Source organism: Anarhichas minor, unplaced genomic scaffold (genome assembly GCF_050575085.1).
Source record: "Anarhichas minor isolate MPS153535 unplaced genomic scaffold, ASM5057508v1 ptg000027l, whole genome shotgun sequence".
Classification (NCBI taxonomy): Eukaryota; Metazoa; Chordata; class Actinopteri; order Perciformes; family Anarhichadidae; genus Anarhichas; species Anarhichas minor.
Window position 1 is genome coordinate 6597566 of NW_027466473.1, and position 22125 is coordinate 6619690.

General features: G+C 44.5%; 1 protein-coding gene across 1 annotated transcript in view; it reads left to right on the forward strand.

Annotated features, from left to right (window-relative positions):
• The window catches only part of atp2a3 (ATPase sarcoplasmic/endoplasmic reticulum Ca2+ transporting 3), a 43150-nt gene extending 21421 nt beyond the window's left edge, over positions 1–21729 (forward strand). Inside the window, exons 6-21 of the mRNA XM_076101318.1 lie at positions 1364–1444; positions 1713–1798; positions 2109–2573; positions 7641–7729; positions 8622–8724; positions 9675–9806; positions 11301–11417; positions 11538–11756; positions 12352–12687; positions 13404–13624; positions 13766–13968; positions 14471–14556; positions 14904–15037; positions 15668–15785; positions 17496–17613; positions 17914–21729. Of these exons, the coding sequence (XP_075957433.1) occupies positions 1364–1444; positions 1713–1798; positions 2109–2573; positions 7641–7729; positions 8622–8724; positions 9675–9806; positions 11301–11417; positions 11538–11756; positions 12352–12687; positions 13404–13624; positions 13766–13968; positions 14471–14556; positions 14904–15037; positions 15668–15785; positions 17496–17613; positions 17914–17960 (2555 nt within the window). The 3' untranslated portion in view covers positions 17961–21729. The remainder of the gene's footprint in view (positions 1–1363; positions 1445–1712; positions 1799–2108; positions 2574–7640; positions 7730–8621; positions 8725–9674; positions 9807–11300; positions 11418–11537; positions 11757–12351; positions 12688–13403; positions 13625–13765; positions 13969–14470; positions 14557–14903; positions 15038–15667; positions 15786–17495; positions 17614–17913) is intronic.
• The last annotated feature ends 396 nt before the right edge of the window (positions 21730–22125 follow it).

Genomic DNA, 22125 nt, shown 5'->3' on the forward strand with positions numbered 1-22125 from the left:
CGGCTATGAAATACGGGTTTAATATACGGATTTAGTAAGCAGACAGTGAGACTGTGGCAGGGAAGATGAAATGCAGGCTTCAACTGCAGTTTATGTGAGACGTATGTAAGGAAGTGGTGTATCACAGGAACAAAGAGTCAAGCGAGAACAAAGTGGAGGTTTTTTTTTAAACGGCAACGTGACTCCATCAAGGTTCTATTGAGCCATTGTTTACCTGCGGCTGCAGCTCGAGCTCCAACCAGCTGACGTGTCTTTGCCCAAGGATTTATTGTTTGAACACGGACATTCGATATGGTGTAACTAAGGGTTCACCTGCTGCTACACTCACAAGCACAGTTGGACTTCCCTGAGGGACAAACCTTAGTAGAAGTGCATCTTCTCCTACTAGCTAGGATGGTCTTCTGGTCATTGTAAGCCATGCTAGCTGTATGGCTCTATGAATGGTAATGTCGGCCCGTCGGTACGTCCACCACTTTGTTCCTGACTGAAATATCTCAACACCCATTGAAAATTTGGTCCAGATATTTAAGGTCCCTAGTGGATAAAGTGTATAATAACTTGAACACCTGACTTTACCACATCCTAAATTGTACTGTGAGCTAAGTGCTAATGTTAGTATGCTAACATGTTAAAATTAACATGTTATTTAACATGGTAAAACTTATACCTGCTAAACATCAGCATGTTAGCATTGTTTTTGTGAACATGTAAGCATGCTGGTGTTAGCATTTAGCTCAAAGCAGCGCTGCCCCAGAAAGCTGCTAGCATTGCTGAAACCTCGTTACTTGTTGAACTTAAAGGGCCAGTGTGTAGTATTTTGCAGCATCTAGCGGTGAGGCTGCAAATTGCAACCTACTGAAACTTCTCCTTTGTGCTAAGCATGTAGAACGAAGTGTTATGACTCTGTATGGAGAGAAAAAAAAAACTCATTCTAAGCTACGAAAACACAACTCATTTTCAGGTGATTATACACTCAAGAAAACATACTTATCAATATTATATTCCATATCTGCTAATAGAAGCCCCAGTCTCATTGACTTGAAATGAATCACACATGTCTAGATCAATGTGTTTACATTTTTTTGAAGAACACATTTTTAGAAATCTGCTCCCCATCAGTAGGTCACATTGCTTCCAAATTGGTGTCTTACTAAGTTTCTTCTAAGATATTGATTAATTAATGAACTTCAAAAGGTCGTGGCTCAGCCCAAAACCCGCTACCTGCGGCGATGATTTTTAGCATTTGAGCTGCTTCTTTCTGTTGAGCGAAAAAGGGCTTGAACCCAGAATGACTGCTTGCGGCTGTATCTAATGTAATATTTTTTTGTAATCCCAGACATTTTTTTTTTTCTTGTTTCATCAGTTGGTGACAAGGTGCCTGCTGACATCAGAGTGACCTCTATTAAGTCCACCACCCTGCGAGTGGACCAGTCCATCCTCACAGGTATTTCCCATCTCTCTCGTCGGACATCAAACAATCCATCTTTAAAACGTTCACATAATTCAGATAGTCTGCTCCCTGGCACCTTTATTGCATTAACTTAGAAGAACAAAGGTTATACACTTTGTTTAAGTTGGTGTCTGTGTTGGTGATTCCTACCCCTTTAGACTTTAAACTTTGTTTGGCTCCGTCCTTGTCGAACCATCACATTGTTGGTTGTATAATCACCTGTGGCACTTCCAGATCTAATCCCATACAATCTTTCCTTTAGGGGAGTCTGTGTCCATCATCAAACACACAGACCCGGTTCCTGATCCCAGGGCTGTCAACCAAGACAAAAAGAACATGCTGTTTTCTGTAAGCGCATCCCCCTGCAGCTCGCTGAGTCATGTTTATCTTCCGCCTTCATATCGGAGATTGATGTCTTCATTGGCACAGCTATACAACCCTGACCTTTAGTAACGTCGTTGAACGTAATGTTTTCTCAGAAAGGTTACATCCCTTCTCTGGTGATGTAAAGGCAGCTTAATGTACGCGTGTTTGATTCATTGCCGTTTGAAGGAAACTCTTCTCTTATGTTCTGCGAATGACTAGAAATATTTTTCACAGATTCTTACTGCGTCACTATCCAGCACTTATTTCTCCCTCTCTTCTTTTTTTCCCTCAGGGCACAAACATTGCAGCGGGCCGCGCCATAGGTGTGGTCATTGCCACCGGCGTCTCCACAGAGATCGGTAAGATCCGTAATCAGATGGCAGCTACGGAGCAGGAGAAGACGCCGCTGCAGCAGAAGCTGGACGAGTTCGGGCAGCAGCTCTCCAAGGTCATCTCCCTGATCTGCGTGGCCGTGTGGGTCATCAACATCGGCCACTTCGGGGACCCCGTCCACGGCGGCTCCTGGGTCAGAGGGGCCATCTATTACTTCAAGATCGCCGTGGCCCTGGCTGTGGCCGCCATCCCCGAGGGCCTGCCCGCTGTCATCACCACCTGCTTGGCCCTCGGCACGCGTCGCATGGCCAAGAAGAACGCCATCGTTCGCAGCCTGCCATCGGTGGAGACGCTGGGCTGCACCTCTGTCATCTGCTCCGACAAGACGGGCACCCTCACCACCAACCAGATGTCTGTCTGCAGAGTAAGTGGCGACGCTTTCGTTTTTTTTTTTTTTGGACTGCTGGTCATGCAGTTTTGCATTCACTCAGCTGAATTAGTATTTCATATCTACATCCTGTCGTTTCATTGCCTCTTCATAAAAAGCTTCTGGGAATTTGTACTTGAGTAAGCACGAAGCAGGGGAATTCTGGAAAATCCTTGTGGTGTTGTAAAGTTCTCCTCTGTTTGGCAGGTTTGAGATAACGGCTTGTGGAGCAGCACAGGCTGGCATGAGCCGGCAGCTCCAGTATATTACCTGATCCGCTCACACAAGCACAGTGAAGGCTTTCCAAAATGTCACATGGCCTGAATAAACACAATACAAGGATCCATGTCCTGAACTGTCCTGTAGGTTTCAGTGTATGAATAGTGGCTATATAATTACATTAGATGACAAGCACTGAAAGGTCTTATCCACAACTACTCACTGGTGGTTTTGTAGCACACGGCCTCACCCTTTCCTTTGTCTGTTGTTGTGTGTGTTGCCTGCAAGCCGTCTTTGCTCCAAACGCATGAGTAAATGCCAGCGCTGCTGTTTGCCTTGGCTCCTGTTCAGGGCTTTAGCGCTACACACACACACACGCACGCAATCTCTGTTAACACCTCTTGTCCTTACATCCTTGATCTCACCCCAGCTAATGACCTCAGAGGTTCTGGTGGCCAGAATTAAGGCCATGTCCCATAAAAGATAGAAAATCTGGAATGTAGTTTATGTATTACTACAAGGAGAGTTATTAATATTGTTAAAATTTGGACAGTTGTTATTAGGTTTTTATTAATCGCAAAGTCTTGATCTAGAAGGTGCTAGAATTTACCACATGTAAACCCAACCTGAACCCGACGTGCATAAATACTGATACTCGGGTATTAGACATATTACTAAACCAACCCAATTGGCCTAAAGATTAACTTGGACCAGGTCCACCTCCGGTTCAAAGTCTGATCCTGGTTCCTCAGGACCCATGAAGACAAATGAACTCGATAACAGTCATTGCTAAAACGTGTTTTTTAAAGTAATATAGTCCTGATATTCAAAGAGTTTATGCAGAGGCTGATTTTTCCGCAGCTTGCATGTCGGTTAGACATAACTTCCTCTAAAAACCAGTAGAAACAATATTTTGACTTCTGTAGATCTTTGTCTGTGTGTATCCATTTTATTTTCTCACTGTCTCAAAATGGAGTTGGCATCAGAGGACTGTGCACTTCCTGTACGGCAGACGCTCTTGCGGTATAAACGCCCCTCCCTCCCTTTTGCTCCCCCAAGATGATGCGGCGTGTCTGCTCGACTCATGCGTAGCGGCAGGGAGTTCCCTCCAGCAGGAGGGACACGGAGCAGTGATCTCACCACAACCCCGAAACCCTCCCAGACAGAAAAAGAGCAACGGCAGGCTGACAAATATTGACCTTCTGCTTCCACCTGTACTTCCCGGTCTGCTGCTCTCAGCTCTCTGGTGGAAGATAAGGGGGGGGGGCACTCATACTCTCACAAAGACAAATCAAACTTCCACTTTGCAGTTGTTGTTTTTTGTCATGGTGTTTCCCGGAGATAAGTCGTTTTTGTGGTTGCATAACTCGTCCCTCTTCGTGTTCGTTCTATGCTTGGACGGCTGTGTTTGCTCTGTTTTTTTTATGGTGGTTTTTTTGTGCGTCAAGGTTTAAATGCCCACATGAATGTTTGCCCAGGCTTATCCATCTGTGCTTATTCTTGGACTGGTCTCCAGCCAGAGGCCCTGATAGCACCATGTGTCTCCCCTGCCTCGGGGCTATCCCCATATCTGCAGGATTTCCAGGGATTCCCCCTCCGTATCCTGACTTCCCTTTTCCCTTCACACACACACACACACACACACACACACACGATGGGACACCACACATAAAAAGGGCTACTCACCACTCCCCCCCCCCAAGTGAGTAGAAGAATACAAACTTGTGCCACTAGCACTGAGTCACATGGCTCACACTGTGCCGTGTTTCCTTGGAGACCACAGCGGATCAGTTAGGGAGGGCAAAGTGACCACGGATGAAAGAACAACCCTATTTTATTTCGTAGGCCCTGCTTTGTGTGTGTGTGTGTGTGTGTGTGTGCTGTACGTGCTTTAGTAGAAGTTGTTGGGTCCTTGAGTCGTCATTGTCGATCTGTTATAGAGCGAGAGCGTGTCGAGCCTGATGACCTTTGTGAAATTAGGAATTGAGCAGAAGGGTGGGAGGTTGTTTAAAAGTTCCTTAAAGGGACAGTACATCGCAAAATGCAATGAAAAATCAGTCAGCGGAAATCTGGTGATTGACTCTCCTCCAACCAAATGCCAATACAACAGAAGAACAGCTGGTGCAGGCAAACAAACACGTTGTTTTCAAAAGTCAGGCGCTGTAATTGGCCTTTTTCCATTATGCCATGAGTGTGTGCAGTTTTCCACACAACAGCAGGTCACAGTAAATGTGGTTACCTCGCCTGCAGCTCTTCATCTAACAGCTCATTGTGGCTGCTGCTGGCTGTTCCACTGATCCCTGGGATATTTAACTCTGTCACAAATGACCATGTCCTTTGTTGTAGACATGTTTTTGATGAACAATGGTGGTCCGTACAAACCTCCATGACAAATACGTTATGTTTTCTGTGACTGCTTCACACAAAAGATTTTTTTTTAAAAACCATGTTTCACCGGTTTTATGTTTTTAATGTGTTTTAGCAGGGAAAATACAGCAGTGCTGAGCCTGCTGTATTTCCAAAGTTAGTTTGGTTAGCAGTTGATTAAACGCAAGCAAGAATATGTATCATGTAATATCAGTGGAAATATTTAAACAATCCAACCTCTGTTTTGACAGAGGGTCGCTCAATAAATGCAGGAATTTAGCGAACGGTCAATTGCCTTAAGGCTCTTACCGGCTACAGTTTGGTAGCTTCCAGCTCTGGTACTGTGTTCGGCAGAGAGGCTGATTTAAATGGCATCAATAATGCTGGGTTACATGCATGCTTTGTTTTCTGTGAATCCCTTGTGCATACTTCACCACTACAAAAACTACTGCAGTATATGAAGTTATTCATTTATTTTTATTTTTTTTAACAGAAGGGGAATCAAATTGTTGGCTATATAATTGAATAAGCTACCACTTCAAATCTCCCTCTCTAGAGTGCCATTGTTTACTGCAGTTAAAGAAGGAAAATGTGAATGTTGATGTCAAAAATTACAAATGCAAAATTGCATGTTTTCACAAAAGCTATAATCTCACAGAGGCTGTAATCATGATTTAGCATGACTGCGATTTATAACTGACTTCCATCTTGTCCAGACTAGACTACATCAGGAGACTAAATGCAGTAACCCTGTTGCCGCAGTGAGTTGTTCAGGAATAATTACTCCATTAAAAGGCTAAAACCTACCTTTTAGGCTGATGTGTTAGAGGCACGACGGCTAGCTCTCATCTCAAGTCTGCCATCGATTTTGTGTTCCTTTTAAAATTGGTGGAGGCTGGAGAGTCAGTCGCACATACACTCTCTCTCTCACACACACACACACACACACACACGCTCTGAAGGAAGAAACCAAGTTTTACCAAATAACTGCTTCATTAATTCTTCAATCAGTCAGATTTAATAGTCTCCAACAGAGTTAAGCTAGGTCATAGAGATGTTTCCCCGTGTGTGTGTGTTTTTACTCTTTGCAAGACTTAAGTGTCAAGTTATTAAAAAAAATGAATACTATTAAAAGAATGGAGGTCAAGGGCAGTCTTTAAGTTAGTTGTGATTATGTATGCCATTCAGATAAGGTGTGTAGAGGCACAGAGAGGCCTTGGACTGTGAATTGTGATGTCTCTCATTCTTATAAACCACCAACCACACTCCCTCCCTTTTATTAATATTTATATTTATATTAGTATTACCAGTGCATCATCCTTCCTTGGGGAATTTCAGGAAAAAGAGTAACCAACAAAGCAAAACTCCAGCTTTTTACCTCCTCCTCCTCTGACTACTTTGTTTTGATGATGAAGCTCTGCATGAAGACATGTGAGCAGTGCTACTCTCATGTCACCTGCGTGTTTGTAAGAAATCACGGGGGAAGTAGTGACAATACAGCGACTGCTGGAAAAGCAGATTTCCTTTGAGTCACCGGCCGTAGCTTGACCTCGACCTCCCCAGTGACCCTTTTTACAGCCTGCAGAGTACTTCCCGTTTGATTTTCATAATGCCTCACTCACAACCTTTTAATTTATCCGGAGCACGTAGTAGTAGTATTAAGGCAAGAATAATTGCTCTTTTGTTACATGCATCCAGCTTCTTAGTAACTACACAAGATGCAGAAGTGTTTTCTGACACCGTGGGGCGATGTGTGACGATGCTGCCATGGCAGTAAATCAATTTTGACGGCTCGAGTTGTACTAACAATCTCCACTACAATTCCACGTTGGCATACTGTGAAAACTAAGGTGTTAAATTACCTCTTTGAGCAGCTCAAGGACATTCCCACACCTTAAGAGCTGCCCACCACCACAACAACCGCTTTAGCTAGCGTCACCAAACTTTGTTGTAGCGTTTACCATTGTTCCATAATTGTTACTTGTGGCCACAGTGAAAAAGTCACATAGCCCCCCCCCCCCCCCCCCCCCACACAGTATGACAGCACCATCTAAATATCATAAACATGTGTTTTTTATGAATTGTAGCTTTAATTGAGTTGCTTGAGGGAAATATTCAACTCACGATGCCATGATTTTGTAGGTGCATCATTACACAAAATGTAAATATACCGATAGTCCTATTATTCATTGTATACATGGTAAGTCCCAATCTATAATATTTGACCTTCTAAATTACAGATATACATTTATAATGGTAGAGTTATTGATGAAAAGTAAGACATTTATTTGTCTGCTTTGATAGTTAATCCACTGGTAGGTTCAAGAGTGTTGTAGGCAATAAAGGAACAGTTTCCTTTTTAAAATACATTTTTACTGTCGTCATTATTAATGTGACTTTGACTATTTGAGTTCCTGCACTGCAGGTTTGACCAATAAGCTAACGACACTGACTCTGTTTGCTTTTTCTCCTCTCCAGATGTTTGTTGCAGACAAGGTGGAAGCTTCAAGCTGCAACCTCCACGAGTTCTCCATCACTGGTTCTACATATGCCCCTGAGGGACAGATGTGAGTGTCACAGTTTCAACACGTATGACTTGCATCCTCCCTAACTCCTTCATTCTATGAAACATGTCCGAGTGCCTCTTAAATTTCACCAAAAAAAATGTACATTGAACTGGAAGAGCCCCCACACCCTCTTTCCTCTCATCCTGGCTCTGATTTTTTTTTTTTATCTAAATTGCTTCTCTTTTTTTTTGCATATAAATGTAGTCAAGCACGCTATGATGTGGATCCCTGGTCCAATGATTCCCCAAAAAATATTCTAGCTGTGCTTTGTGTTGCTATGGCAATGTCTGCAATAACCGAGGAAATAGTTAGAAACCCTAGATGTTGTTTTGTGTGTAGTACTTGTGTTTTTTCAATTTTGTCGTGATTTTTTTTGATCTCCGCCATATCAGAATGCGTTTTTCTATCTTAGTATATGTGCGTCTGTGGAGGAATATAGGTAGGCGGCCAGTCATCAGGCAGGAGAAGGATTCTACTCTTCATTGTGTTTGCGTGTTGTTTATTTAGCTGTTCGGTGAGTTCAGTGTTCTGACTCTGCATGAACCTGTTGATTTCATAACAGCAGAGTGTGGGTAATTGTGTGGGAGCTTCGCTAGCAACGGTTGCAGTCTCTACTGGGAAGGGATCCACAGTTGTCATGTAATCCGCACTGCTTGTCAGGAACAGTCTCTCTCTCTCACACACACACACACACATTGTTTACTACCGAACAACCACTGTTTCTTCAGTGAACTTTGGAATGCTAAACAATTGAACTGTCTCCCCCACTCATAAATATTGATTAGGTTATCGTGTCTGAGGTGTAGCGAAATGTTTTTCCCTTGTTTTTTTGCTGTTGTGATTGACGTGTGTGTGTGTGTGTGTGTGTGTGTGTGTGTGTGTGCCCTTCCAGACTGAAAGGAGACGGGCCCATCCAGTGTGGAGACTATGATGGACTTTTGGAGTTGGCCACTGTGTGTGCTATGTGCAATGACTCTTCACTGGACTACAATGAGGTCATTAACACACACACACACACAGATGTACTTCTATCTTTGTGAGGACCCTAAATGACATGCCTGACCCCGGTCCTTACTCCAACACTAACCTCAACCTTAGTTTAACCTCGACCTTAAAACCAAGTCTTATTCCTCAGACCTTTGAAGAAGTGAAAATGTCCTCTCTTTCCAAAAATCGGTCTCACTATGTAGTAAGCACAAGACACACACACATAATTGTATCGGTATAATTTGTTTCCTCTATTCCTGACGTAATTTTAAGTTTCTATGCAAATCCAACCCATCTGTGACACACACAGCATTGTGTTTCTGTGCAAATGCCCTCATGCATTGACAGTATATAGATACACACACACACTGCAACAACTCCATCAACGGTAGAAATGGAATACACACGCATTACTAAAAGTAATTCTCTTCTCTCCTTCAGCCGAGCTAATTTTACTCAGACGTGTGATCTTTCTCTCTGGTTTGGATTGCTTTACTCACCTCTTTGTCATCATCATGGTAACCGCGCTGAGAAGCAAGGCCAGCGATGAGGCACTTTTCAACTCGCATGCATCCTCCCAGACTAACTATATCTGTTCTCGTAACCAGTCGTTTTGCCATTCGTTTTGTATGGTTTGTTTTTTGAATAAAGGCCCCGTGGAGTGATAGATCAAAGTGTGCTCAACCAGGAGAGAGAGGGGAGCTAGGTGTTTTATTGCAGAGTCACACCAACAAATGATGTATGGTACGCCATTACTGGTCCACTTTGCATGTATGAAGTTTGCAGAGGTGAATGGCCTGAAGCGCTCTCAGCATGTTTGTTTAGACTTGCTTCTTCAAGAGGGTTGTTCACATTTACCAATGGAGGCTGTTTCTCCTCATGATTGATCTAAAATGTGTCATAAAGGGGTCTGACATCTATAAACAGCATGTGTTGATGCATTTCTGTTCTCTCGTAGGCCAAAGGGGTTTATGAAAAGGTGGGGGAAGCCACAGAGACGGCTCTCACAACCTTGGTGGAGAAGATGAACGTCTTCAAGACTGACCTGTCCGGGCTCAGCAAGGTGGAACGCGCCGGTGCCTGTAACTCGGTAAGCTTCGTGTGGAGATGTGCGTGTGACCTCGCAGTGTGATGCTTGTCTGTGTTAAAAAGGAACTCCAGGGGCGCCCCCCATTAACGCACCTGGTAGACGCCACACCATGTACTAAGGCTGAGTCCTTAACGCAGGCCCGGGTTAGAATCCGACCCACTGCCCCCTCTGACCCAACTGTCAGCGGTCAAGTTGTATTATGGGTAATGTAGGCGCCAAGTTTTGACAAGAAAGAAAAATGTGTAGAATAAACGAGACAATATCTCTGGTTCTGCATCAATTTTGCTCAAACTTTCTTGCCGGTGTTTTAGGAGTGCGATGCCAACTCTGGAGTCGTCGTTTAATGTCCGATCAATGCTTCATGAGGTGTTACAACTGTCTGATCAGTACAGTGCTCATCTTCATCCATTCATCTACAGTGAGCATGTTGTTTGCTTCAATGTAGTCTCGCATAGCTAGCTCGCTAGCTCCGACTAACTCGCTAGCTCCGACTAACTCGCTATCTCAGATAGCGGAAGGGGGAGGAGAATACCGTGTGAGATCCGCAGCCAATGGCAGGCCCACACCCACAGGCAGCATCCGATGAGTCAGACCAGCTTCAACTTGTGAGAGACTGTAATTGCTCTGCTCATTATGCCATACAGTAAGCTGCCTGGTTGTGGGGATGACATAATGACCTAGCGTGCCCCCTGGTTATAATAATTTGTTCCAGATTATTTAAGCATCGTTTTATTTATAATGACTTGCAATGAGTCAACTAGCTCAGGGTTCCAGTGTCTTTAGTCGAGGGCTGTTTAATCAAGGTTGTTGATAGGCACATGTTTGACATCAGGGAGTGAACCTGTGAGTGTTTGCTTAGGAGTTAAAATAGTCAAAATGTAGTTTACAACAGATCCAAAGACAGCAGGCCTTCCCGTGCATTGCTTTGAGGTACATTTTGCACAAAGCTAGAGAGGAGAGGTTTGTCACATTGACAGATTTCAGCGCGTCTGACAGAGCGTGTGTGCATCTCAGTCATGGTGTCAACCTTTCAGCCTTTTAATGTGTAGTGGGATCAGCACAGACTGTGAACTAGAGAGACATCTACTGGTGGAAGAGAACGTGACATTAAACGCAGATGATGCAGTATGTCATGAATATGTTTCTAGGCTGAGTTTTGAGTTCCTTCCAGTTAGCTTCTTGCTATTATTTTCTACATACTTCCAGCTGTTGTCGCTAGCCGTCCTCAGCCAGGTCTACATTATCACCATGTGCTGTTGTACAGAGACATCTGAGGCGGCAGCCAGACATCCAGACAAGGTGGTTGAGTGCTCGGTCTAAAGTGTTATCCTTCAGCTGTCAGTAGTTCAGCCAAACCTCTCAGTCAGCCACTGGCTGCCGGCCTGACAGCTGCCCACGAATACAGCTACTTAGCTCAAGCTCTGACTCTTAGTCACTTTTTTTCTTCTCCTCATTTCTACTCTTTTCTGAATCTCTCTTTTTTTCATCCATCAGGTGATCAAGCAGTTGATGAAGAAAGAGTTCACCCTGGAGTTCTCCCGTGACCGCAAGTCCATGTCTGTCTACTGCACCCCCGTCAAGCCGGGCTCCCAGAGCAAGATGTTCATCAAGGCAAGAATGAATGACATGATCACACACACGCACACACAGAGACGTGCTTCTCATCGCTTCCACTCGTCGGCGTCGCTGCTTGACGTTCTTCTCTTGTGTCAATGTGGTTCCTCCTCACAGGGCGCTCCAGAGAGTGTGATCGAGCGCTGTCGGTACCTGCGGGTGGGAACAGGGAAGGTGACGCTGACGCCAGCCATGCGCGACCAGCTGCTGTCCAAGATCAGGGACTATGGGACGGGCAGAGACACCCTGCGCTGCCTGGCCCTGGCCACTCACGACCTCCCGCTGCGCAAAGAGGATATGGACTTGGAGAATTCAAACAAGTTTGTAGAGTATGAGGTAAAGCAGATGTTTGTCTCAGGGATCCAATTTGTTCTAATAAGCTCTTATTAAGGTCATATGGAGTAAAACACACAACACACTGGATTTAAAAAACATTGTTAAATGTGATTTTTGCATGAGGTTTCCTTACTTCTGCAACAGAACTGATAGGTTTCACTTGGGCTCCGTGTTAATTAGCGAGCTTTAGAGGTGATGGTAGGCCGTTTCCCCGTGTTTCCAGTCTTTATGCTAAACTAAGCTAACTGTCGTCTGGCTGGAGCTTCACATTTAACAGACAGACGTGAGTCGTATTGATCTAACTCTCAGCTAGATGTCAAACTGTTCCTTTAAAGTCATCTTTGCTACTGTCTGTCTTTCGTTTAAATCACAGCAGTGATTAAATCTCTATCCACTGAAAGCATGAAGCTTTTACACTTGGTTCTTCTTCCCTGATACGATAGAAACTAATCTGTTTGATGTTTTCTGCAGCAATACAAATAAAAAGAGGTGAATTCCATTTCCGTGGGACTGAGGGGAGATTCTGTTTTCAGATATCGTCACGTGCGACCTAATCCCCCTCTCCCTTTACGTTTCTCTCTCTGTTTACGATCAGTTGGGTCTCACATTTGTCGGCTGCGTGGGCATGCTGGACCCGCCCAGGAAGGAGGTGAACGGCGCGATAAAGCTCTGCAACGAGGCGGGCATACGCGTCATCATGATCACGGGGGACAACAAGGGCACGGCCGTGGCCATCTGCAGACGAATTGGCATCTTCGGCGAGGACGAGGATGTTACGGGGAAGGCCTACACGGGCCGCGAGTTCGACGACCTCCCGCTGGAGGCCCAGAGAGAGGCCGTCAAACGGGCGCGATGCTTCGCCCGCGTCGAGCCGGCCCACAAGACTAAGATCGTCGGATACCTGCAGGCGTTCGATGAGATTACTGCCATGGTGAGGAGAAGGGTGGATGCGCCACTTCCTGCACTGCCACACACCCCCTTTCAACTTTTCTCTGCTTCCTACAAATCCACACATTGTATATTTCCTTTGTGACATGTTTCTCATTCTTTCATCTGTGTGTTATGTGAATGACTTGTGGAGAAATGCATTAGAGGAGGCCGGTGAGGCGTGACATGTTTCAGGTGTCTGCGAGGCTGCTCTCTCAGACACTGCTATCAAAAGCTGTCATCTCGGGCGCGCTCTGCTGCTTCCTATCTGACACACGTCTCAGAAGAGGGGTTGATCCGAGGCAAAGATGGGAGGGAGGGAGGCTGCAATATCACCATTTGCCTGTCAGAGTAACCGGAGTAGTCTTGAGCCCCTCCAGGCCCTGCTGTGACAGATTGATACACTTGCTCCGCTTTTGCTTTACCCTGTCTGGATCTGAAACGATAATGAGACTTTGCACAGTGAGATAGTGGTTTGCTTTCAGTCATCGTTAGTTTGTTCAACTAATCTCTGTTTCATGAATAATCTCCCCTAAATTTGTAAAGTGGACTCGATATCAAGCTGAAGCAGTTTAGTTTACTTGAACTTTTATCCTTCGGAGATGTTTCTTCAGCTTTTTGTTCAGCTCTTACTATTAAAGTAACTAGGAATTTTACGACAATCCTGTGAGTCGGGTTTTCCGATGCATCTATGACAGAGGCATTTCTTTCTCATCGCAGACGGGAGATGGTGTGAACGACGCCCCGGCCCTGAAGAAAGCGGAGATCGGCATCGCCATGGGCTCCGGCACAGCGGTGGCCAAGTCTGCGTCTGAGATGGTGCTGTCGGACGATAACTTCTCCACCATAGTGGCCGCCGTGGAGGAGGGCAGAGCCATCTACAACAACATGAAGCAGTTCATCAGATACCTCATCTCCTCTAACGTGGGAGAAGTAGTCTGGTGAGGAACACAGACACACACACACACACACACACACACACACACACACACACACACACACACACACACACACACACTGAGACGCTTGTCTTCACCTTCAGTCAGCTGATGCGTGTGTTTCTCCTCGCTGTCCGTCTCCAGCATCTTCCTGACCGCCATCCTGGGTCTCCCTGAGGCTTTGATTCCAGTCCAGCTGCTGTGGGTGAACCTGGTGACCGACGGCCTGCCGGCCACCGCCCTGGGCTTTAACCCCCCAGACCTGGACATCATGGACAAACCCCCCCGCAACTCCAAGGAGCCTCTCATCTCTGGCTGGCTCTTCTTCAGATATATGGCCATTGGAGGTAGCGTTAGCTCAATGTGCGATCAAGTCAGGTGTATAGACGGGTTTGCAGTCTACAATTGAGGATGGGTCGAACAAAAGTTGCAATATTTTCAGTTTTCAATATTTAGAATAAAAGGAGACCTGCTGAGACTAGTGAAATTACTGTTTAGAAGTGCCTTTTTCGACTTGAATTTTTTACACGGCACTTCCAAAAATGGCCGAGATGCGGAAAACTGATGAGAGCGGCCGATTTGAATTTATAGCGGCCGATTTGTTTATCAATACATCTGTCCAACAGGCATGGACATTTAAAGTATTGGACACTCCGATCATTAATAATTCAGCACTGGGCACGTTTAATACAGGGGTTTGGAACCCATCCCTACCTCTAGGTAACGGTTCGTTGGTGTTTGTCCATTCAACTCAACTGACTGGGTTGGTGGTCAAAGGTCACTTGGCTGTCTAGCTGGTGGAGGCATACAACCGTGAGGCGCTGATTCTAGTTTTTGTTTCTCCTGTAGGATATGTGGGTCTTGGAACCGTGGGTGCTGCCACGTGGTGGTACCTGTTTGATGGAGAAGGTCCACAAGTGTCTTTCTATCAGCTGGTGAGTCACAAACCGTCTCTGCTCTGCTCTGTCTGTCTTCCTTAGTTTGTCTCAGAATGTAGTTTTTAGTTTTTCTGTTATATTTTGATATGCACCCCATTCCAGCTTTCTGGAGACGGCAATGTTTGGCGATCCCAGTGGTGTACAGAAATAGAAAGGGAAGTAAGACCCATGTGGCGTGATTGCACTCGGGGTGGGGGACGAAGGCCATGGTTCTGCAGCTGTTCCCCCATCAGATCTGAGCTCCATCAAACCAGGTCGCAGGGGTCCCGGAGACTTCCTGCCGACACACGCGCAGACGCTCGCGCACACACACTCTTAATCCTGCTCCGTCTGTCTCTCTACAGAGACACTTCATGCAGTGTACCGAGGACAACCCCATGTTCCAGGGCGTGGACTGCGAGGTGTTTGAATCCCGCTACCCCACAACCATGGCCCTGTCCGTGCTGGTCACCATCGAAATGTTCAACTCTCTCAACAGGTCAGTCGTCCTCTGCTGCGATGACGGGGCAAAAACTCTTTTTTTTTTTTTTTTTTTTACCTGCTGAATCACTTAGTGTGACTGTTTGTAATGCCCGTGTATTTTATAGTCTGCTGTTGGTGAATGTGGCAGAGGAATCGGCCACACATCTTAAGAAATGGAATAATGGCTATTTAGGGAGGCAGCAAATAAAGGGAACAGTGGTATGAAGCGAAAGCTCCCCAGTGTTTTTGCCAGGATTGCTCATGGAGCAAGTCGGTCACTGGCTCCCTATAGAAACACATGGTAATGTCTCATTTAGGAAAGAATCTGAGAGAGGGAAGGTTCAAATGAAGAGCTGCCTGACCGGTGAAAATGTTATCCCCGACCAAGACAGTGAGTTTACACATGCTAACCTGGTTGCCATCACCCATATAAGGAGGCAGACTTGTTGTTACGATGCATTTAGTGACAAATTGAATGTCTTTAGTCGTAATGTGGTTGCAACCTTGAAACCGTGTGAGCTTGCCTGAGTCCTTCTCATTTGATCTTTGCAACGTGATGAAACAACTCCCATGTAAGTCCCTGACGCCGGGTTGAGCAGTTGAATAGTCAACATGTCTTGATCTAATCTATCTTATCCTCCGCCAGTTTGTCTGAGAACCAGTCCCTGCTCAGGATGCCTCCCTGGGTCAATATTTGGCTGCTGGGAGCAATTATCCTGTCCCTCTCCCTCCACTTCTTAATCCTCTACGTCGAGCCTCTGCCGGTAAGTATTCATCCAGCGAGCCTGCTGTTGATCACACATATCATGGTCCAGATGATAGATTCTTCTTGACAGTGTTGTGTTTCTAATGGCAAACTATACTATGAGAGAAGAGTACAGTGGCCCCTGAAAGCTCAACGCACTGCAACCTGAGAGACACACCGTATACTGAGAACACAACCAAATGCAAGTTGCACGACAACAGAAGTTTCCGGGGGTACATCCCAAGTCTCTTAATTGCATCCCCGTTTCCCTCACTTGCGTCCTTTCCAAGAAACCAGAAATAGTTTTTTAAGAGATGAGACGTTCTTCCCTCAGTTGTGCTGTTTCTGATGACTGCGGCCGCTGATCAGCTGTCAGTCGGCTTTAACAGCTGGGGAGACTTTTGAGAAGTGTGTCTGTTCACATGATCGTTGTACTTAATAATAGAAACTAATAATACTAATGCCTAATAAAGACGCACAGTAATCATCACTGTAGAGGTGCTTTCTCTCTGTTCTGTGTCCCGTTTATAAGCGCAGAATCGATTTCTACCGGCGGAATGCGTTTGACTTATTTGTGACGTCATTATTAATTAACCCAGAATATGATTATGGTTTCTCTTGAACACTGGAATTAATTTATTAGGCTCCATGTTTCAGGTTAAACTTAAATGTTATAACTCATCAAACCCGACACTCAGGAATGATCAGCCTCACGTGACTGAATGAAATGATGATGAATGATGTAAAAAGCTCTCTCTGACTTTAATTGTATTCATAATACAAGTTATTGAAAGAAATATCAGATCATGAAAAGACAAATCTTTCTAATAAATGAAGAAAGTTGTTTGTGGTCCTTTTTGTTGTTCAGACTACAATGAACATTTATTTAAACCAGACGGTGAATCAGAAAACTAATCAAATATAAAGCTTGAGTTTAATCTGTGATCTGTGTTCACTCTGGTATGAAACTCCAGTCGGTCCGATCAGCTGCAGCGTCCAATCACATAACTGATGAACAAGGAAGGGGCGTGCCGGCCGTTCAAACACTTCCCGGAAGGCTGTGCGTCCCAGAAATAAGAGCTTTGGGACGGCCGTCAATATGGCGGAGCAGAACAACTTCCGGTTCAATTGAGGAGCGAGGAAATGACAAATAATAGACTTGGGATGTACCCCAGGTGTCACCAAGTATGGCGGGCATGTCCGTCCCTTTTTAGTGTCCCCTGAAAACGTATTTTCTGTTGTTTCTAAATGCTGCACGTGTTTTCTTCACTTGCTTGTGTTTGTTTTCATTATGGAAGACTTGACTAAATGAATGACCATGTGGATATCAATTACTCACCCCATGTTGCCTTGAATTGTTTTTCTCTCATATCTCACCACACAGTGAATAAGATTACACGATCACAGAATAGGATTGTGAACCTATGTTTTAATATAGTTTTGCTTTTGTTAGACGTCATTAACTCTAATTGATTCAGATTTTTTTTTTAAACCGTTTTTGGATTCTTTGTTCACCGTGAAGGCATGAGAGAAAAACATTTTCTTCAAGGTAGCACAGAGTGAGCATCTGTTATACAAAAGGTTCTTTTGTGGGTGAAGTACTCCTTCTAGTTGCATTGCGTTTGAACTATCAGGGCCACGAGAGAGAAAAGGCTTCATTGCATTTCATTGTCCAGCTTCTGATGCATTGATGACAGAGTTTCTGACAGTTATTTCCTCTGCCCTTCAGTTGATCTTCCAGGTGACCCCACTGCACTGGTACCAGTGGATCGTGGTCCTGAAGATTTCCTTCCCAGTCATCCTCCTGGATGAGGCACTGAAATACATCTCCAGGAACCATCTAGAAGGTATGTGGAGCCTCTTTGGTCCACTTCAACCCACAGAAATGTGTGTGTGGAATGAGTCTGAAATGTAAAGTCAGTGAATGTTGTGATGATCTGATTTTGAATGACGAGTCTCTCTCTGATCTTTTTTTCACTCCTGCATTTCTAATTCAGCCTAAGCTCTTTTTATCTCACCTTCTGTGAAAAGGTACTCTATTTCCAACCTCTTCATGCCTCCTTCCCTCTCCTTTTAGAAAGAGCTATAGACTGATCTCTCTTTTTACTACGTCTTCTAAATGATGTTTGTTTTTAAATCCCCGGCAGGTGATGAGGAGAAGAAATACCGGAGGAGGTGGCAGCAGCTGAACTAAGACCTCTCCCTCAACACACTCTCACACTTAGACACACGCCTACCCTCTTCCCTTGTAGGAGCTAGAAACCTGTCCTCATTCCCAACTCCTGCATGTCCCAAAAAAAAAAAAATAATTACACCACTAGCAATGAGCAGGGCTCGCATGAGAGCAGGTGCGCAAGAAAGAGTCGCATGCATGTTTTCCAGCGAGCATGGCTTTGTAAGAGTGTGTGAGTAAATGAGCAGTGTGTGTGTGTGTGTGCAGACAGATGCAGGCCTGTCTTTATAGTTGCGAGAAACATCTGCAGAGAAGAAGGAAGAAAAAAAAGAAGATAAAACTGCCCAGGGCTCTTGCTTTTTTTCTTCTTTTTTTTCTTTTTAAAGATTTCTGCTCATTGTTTTTTTGGCTGTACAGTACAAAGGAGAGGGGGGACGGGGGTTGAGAATATCGGGGGGGGGGGGAAGAGGGAGGGAAATTAGGAATTAACACAGAGACCAAAAGAGAGATTGAGAGGCCTGTCGTGGAGAAGAGACCGGTGTCCACACCTGCAGAGGAAGAGCGTCAGCAGGAATGTGGAAGGTGAAAACTAGTTGTTGTTTTTTTCCCCACCCGAGTGTGCGTCCACACAAACATTACGTCTGAGGTACCGCCCAGGCTTCTGCCACCCACACCACTACCGGCAGTGACTTCCAGTCTAGCTCCGCCTTATCGGCACAACAAAATTGTAACTATCGCCAGTTTGTCACGGCGCTGCTCCTTCGTGGCCCCTCGTCTTCACTCTCCCCTTGATCGCGTTTTTATTCCTGTCTTGCTCTCTCTTCCTCTCTGTCTCTCTTTTCGAAAACGTAATCAGGCTCCCGAGTTGGAGATGTCGCTCCGCCTAAAGGTGTGAATAGCTTTACGCTGCTTGGCCGCTTCCTTCGCCTCTTACATTCGAGGAGCTGAGGTCAGCTCACTGACTTGGCAAACATATAAATAAATATGTCAAACAGCAACCGAACCAGCATATCAGTAGTCGTCAGCCAGTCCACCCAGCTGGTCCTGTTTAGCCTCACTTTAACATCCATCTGCTGTCAAACTTTAGCTGTCAAACATCTAAACTAAAGGCAGATCGGGGCAGGAAGATGACGCTCTATGACATTTTGTACAATATAATTGTCTTGGAGCCTCGTGTTGTTGATCTACCCTTTTTAATTGAATCAGTTATTCCATACCCTGCGCTGACGTGCGTGTGTGTGTGTGCGTGTGTGTGTGTGCGTGTGTGTGCGCATATAGCCTTACTTGAATTTGGACTTGATAGTCGACAAATCGCACAGATGATGTAGGTAAAGTAAGTGATGGCAAGTAAACGGCTCGACTCTGTCGGTCTCACTTGGTCATGAATCATTGATGCGTTGAGCACGTTCCGCGTCCATGCCTGATACAGCCCACTGCACCTCCACATTGAATATGTGGTAGACATGAATGTGTTTCTGCGAGCCCCCAACCGCTGCCACTCTCACTCATATGTGGCCCAACAGTGAGATCCTTGGTTCAAGGCCTAAAAGTTTCTGAATGTCCCCCTGGTCTGAGGCATGTTTATTAATAGGAAAGCCTTTTTTTTTTTTTTTTTTTTTTTGTGCTTCGCGCGCCGCTCCCTCAGCTCCTCCTGCTCTCTCAGTGCTTCAGCGACTCACTTTGGTATTGTTTTATAACGACTAAATAGTAATGTATTTGACTGAATGAACGCGCGCAGTTTGGATTGTGTCTTTAAGTCTTAATTATGGGTTTATGTGTTGGGTCCCTGGGGCTCTGCGGACTGGGTTCAGTGGTGTCTTTGGTCTCTCGTTGCGTCCATATGGGACAGAGGAGAGTGTGCACATTCAAACAAAAATAATCCTGCTGGGTCAAAAACAGTTGAAAGGAATTTGATAACGCCACGAGATCTTGACACAATGTGCAGATCTTTCTTCCTTTTCTTGCCTTCGCACCAGTGTGACATAGAAGAGCATGGTTTAGAATCTTAAAGGAAAATCCATCCTTCAACACTTCCAACATTAATGACCAATCTGCTACTGCTCACAAGACTGTATGTAGTTGTATTCATCTATTTTGTTGCCTGGTGATATTTAATTTCTTACTCCAGAGGATAACTAGCCAAACCTTAGATGGCGTGACATCATCGAGTGCAGATATTTCCAGTTCGACATGCTCTCTGGAGCCATTCTTGGAAATGTACGGTAGGAAATCACTCGCTTAAAAGGGACATATCATGAACAACTCTCTCGGTGCTTGTGCACACACATTTGGGTATCCGGAGTGTCTGCCAACACACAAGCTGTGAAATAAAATAGTTTTTTGTGGACTGTGTAGATCAGAAGACATGTGATTCAACAAGCCATTCCCATGTCACATGCAGGCTCGTTACAATGTATCCGAGTATCTCCATCCACGGCTTGACAACTATACCTTTGCAAAGATGTGCCATATTTTTTTCGCAAGCCAATCAGAGCAGACTGGGCTTTGTTTGGGAGGGTGTTCTTAAAGAGACAGTCACCGAAACGGAGCGTTTAAGTCTAAGGGTGAATGCAGCTATATTCAGATGGACAGTATGACAAAAATAATGTGTTTTTTTAACATTAAAGCACATAAACATGTTCTGGCAGAAGACTGAAATACAAATATGAACTTGGAAATGAACATGATATGTCCCCTTTAAGTAGAAGTTGACCAAGCCAATTGAGAGAAAGTACCCTATAAAGACATCACCAGATTGAAAAACACTCCTGATGAAAGTGTGAGCAGATTTAAGGGTGGAATATTCCTTCTAATTGTATTCCAGAAGCTGGATTTTGTCTGTAATTCATGGCTTTTTGTTTCACCACCATGTGAATGTAGCACCTCTGTCCAGACCACTTGTCCCTGTCCCAGGTCTCCATGGCTCTGTAACATGTTGGCACTCTGGCCACCGGGCACTATAGGTCTGTATAGCCTTGTTATTTACTACTGAATCCTCAACTCTGTACAGAAGATGAGAATATGATCGCATGGCACCTTGTTACTGTAATAATAACCTATACAGAATATAATATTACATTTGTTTTGATAACTTACATCAATGGAACTTACTTACCAACAACACACAGACCTGCGAGAAACCATTTTTTTTATTTTTCTTTGAGCACATGGTATCTAAGGATCTCCTTTTACTTGTTATTGTTTTATAGAATAGAGGTTGTTTCTTCATTTTTCCCCATTTGGTTTTTACAGTTGCTGGGGTTTTGTGTCTTTTACTGTAGGGGAAAAAAGAATATGACGTTATCGTGTTTAAGATAGACAAGAATCATGCTTACGCTAATTAATGACTATGACGCTGATCATTTCAGTGATGGTTATCCGGTGCGAGAATGTTCAAGAATTTGTAAATGAACTGTGTCTGGTTTACACTGAGCGATAAGCAGTGATGGATTATGAAGTTTTATGACTGTACATTGAAGGGCTTGGTGTGGATGCAGGCTCTGGAGATCCCCGACAATCCGTTTGGGTCTCACGGCTCCTCTAGAATGGCACTTGAAGTCCTCCACCATCTGTTAAAGAACAACCACCTTTACTGACCGTGAACAAGTGATCAGCCTCATATGAATAACATCTTTTTCTGTCTGTATAGGCAAGTAAACGGTCTCTAGAGCCTGAGTTCACCTCTGAGGAATAAAGGATTCTCTGTATTGCCTTGTTAATATTGATTGTGGACACATAATTTTATAAATGACAAAGATGTGGAAATAAAGATAATTTATCTTGTTATTTATTCAGAGGTTGTGTTCTTTTTTTATTTACTGTATTAAATCTGAGAATATGAAACTTCTTTATACCAAAGGAATGGTACCGAAAAGTGTTTTTCTCACGAGAGCACAAAGATTTAGTAAGTTCCATTTATTTTGATGCCGTGTTCTTAACAAAGAGCCCAGTTTTAAGAATAGGTGGTACGGACACGAGAGCGGTTTGCTTTTGCAAAACAGCAAGCACATGCTGCAACTCCAAAAGGTGTTGCAACTATGCATGATGAGAGTGTATAGATCCCAACACTGTGTACAGGTGCTGGATCAGAAAACAAACTGAAGACTTAAGATCTGTGCGCTGCACTGATAGATCCCAGACAATTACACTCAACAATTACACTCAACAGGGCTCAAATGTTTCTATG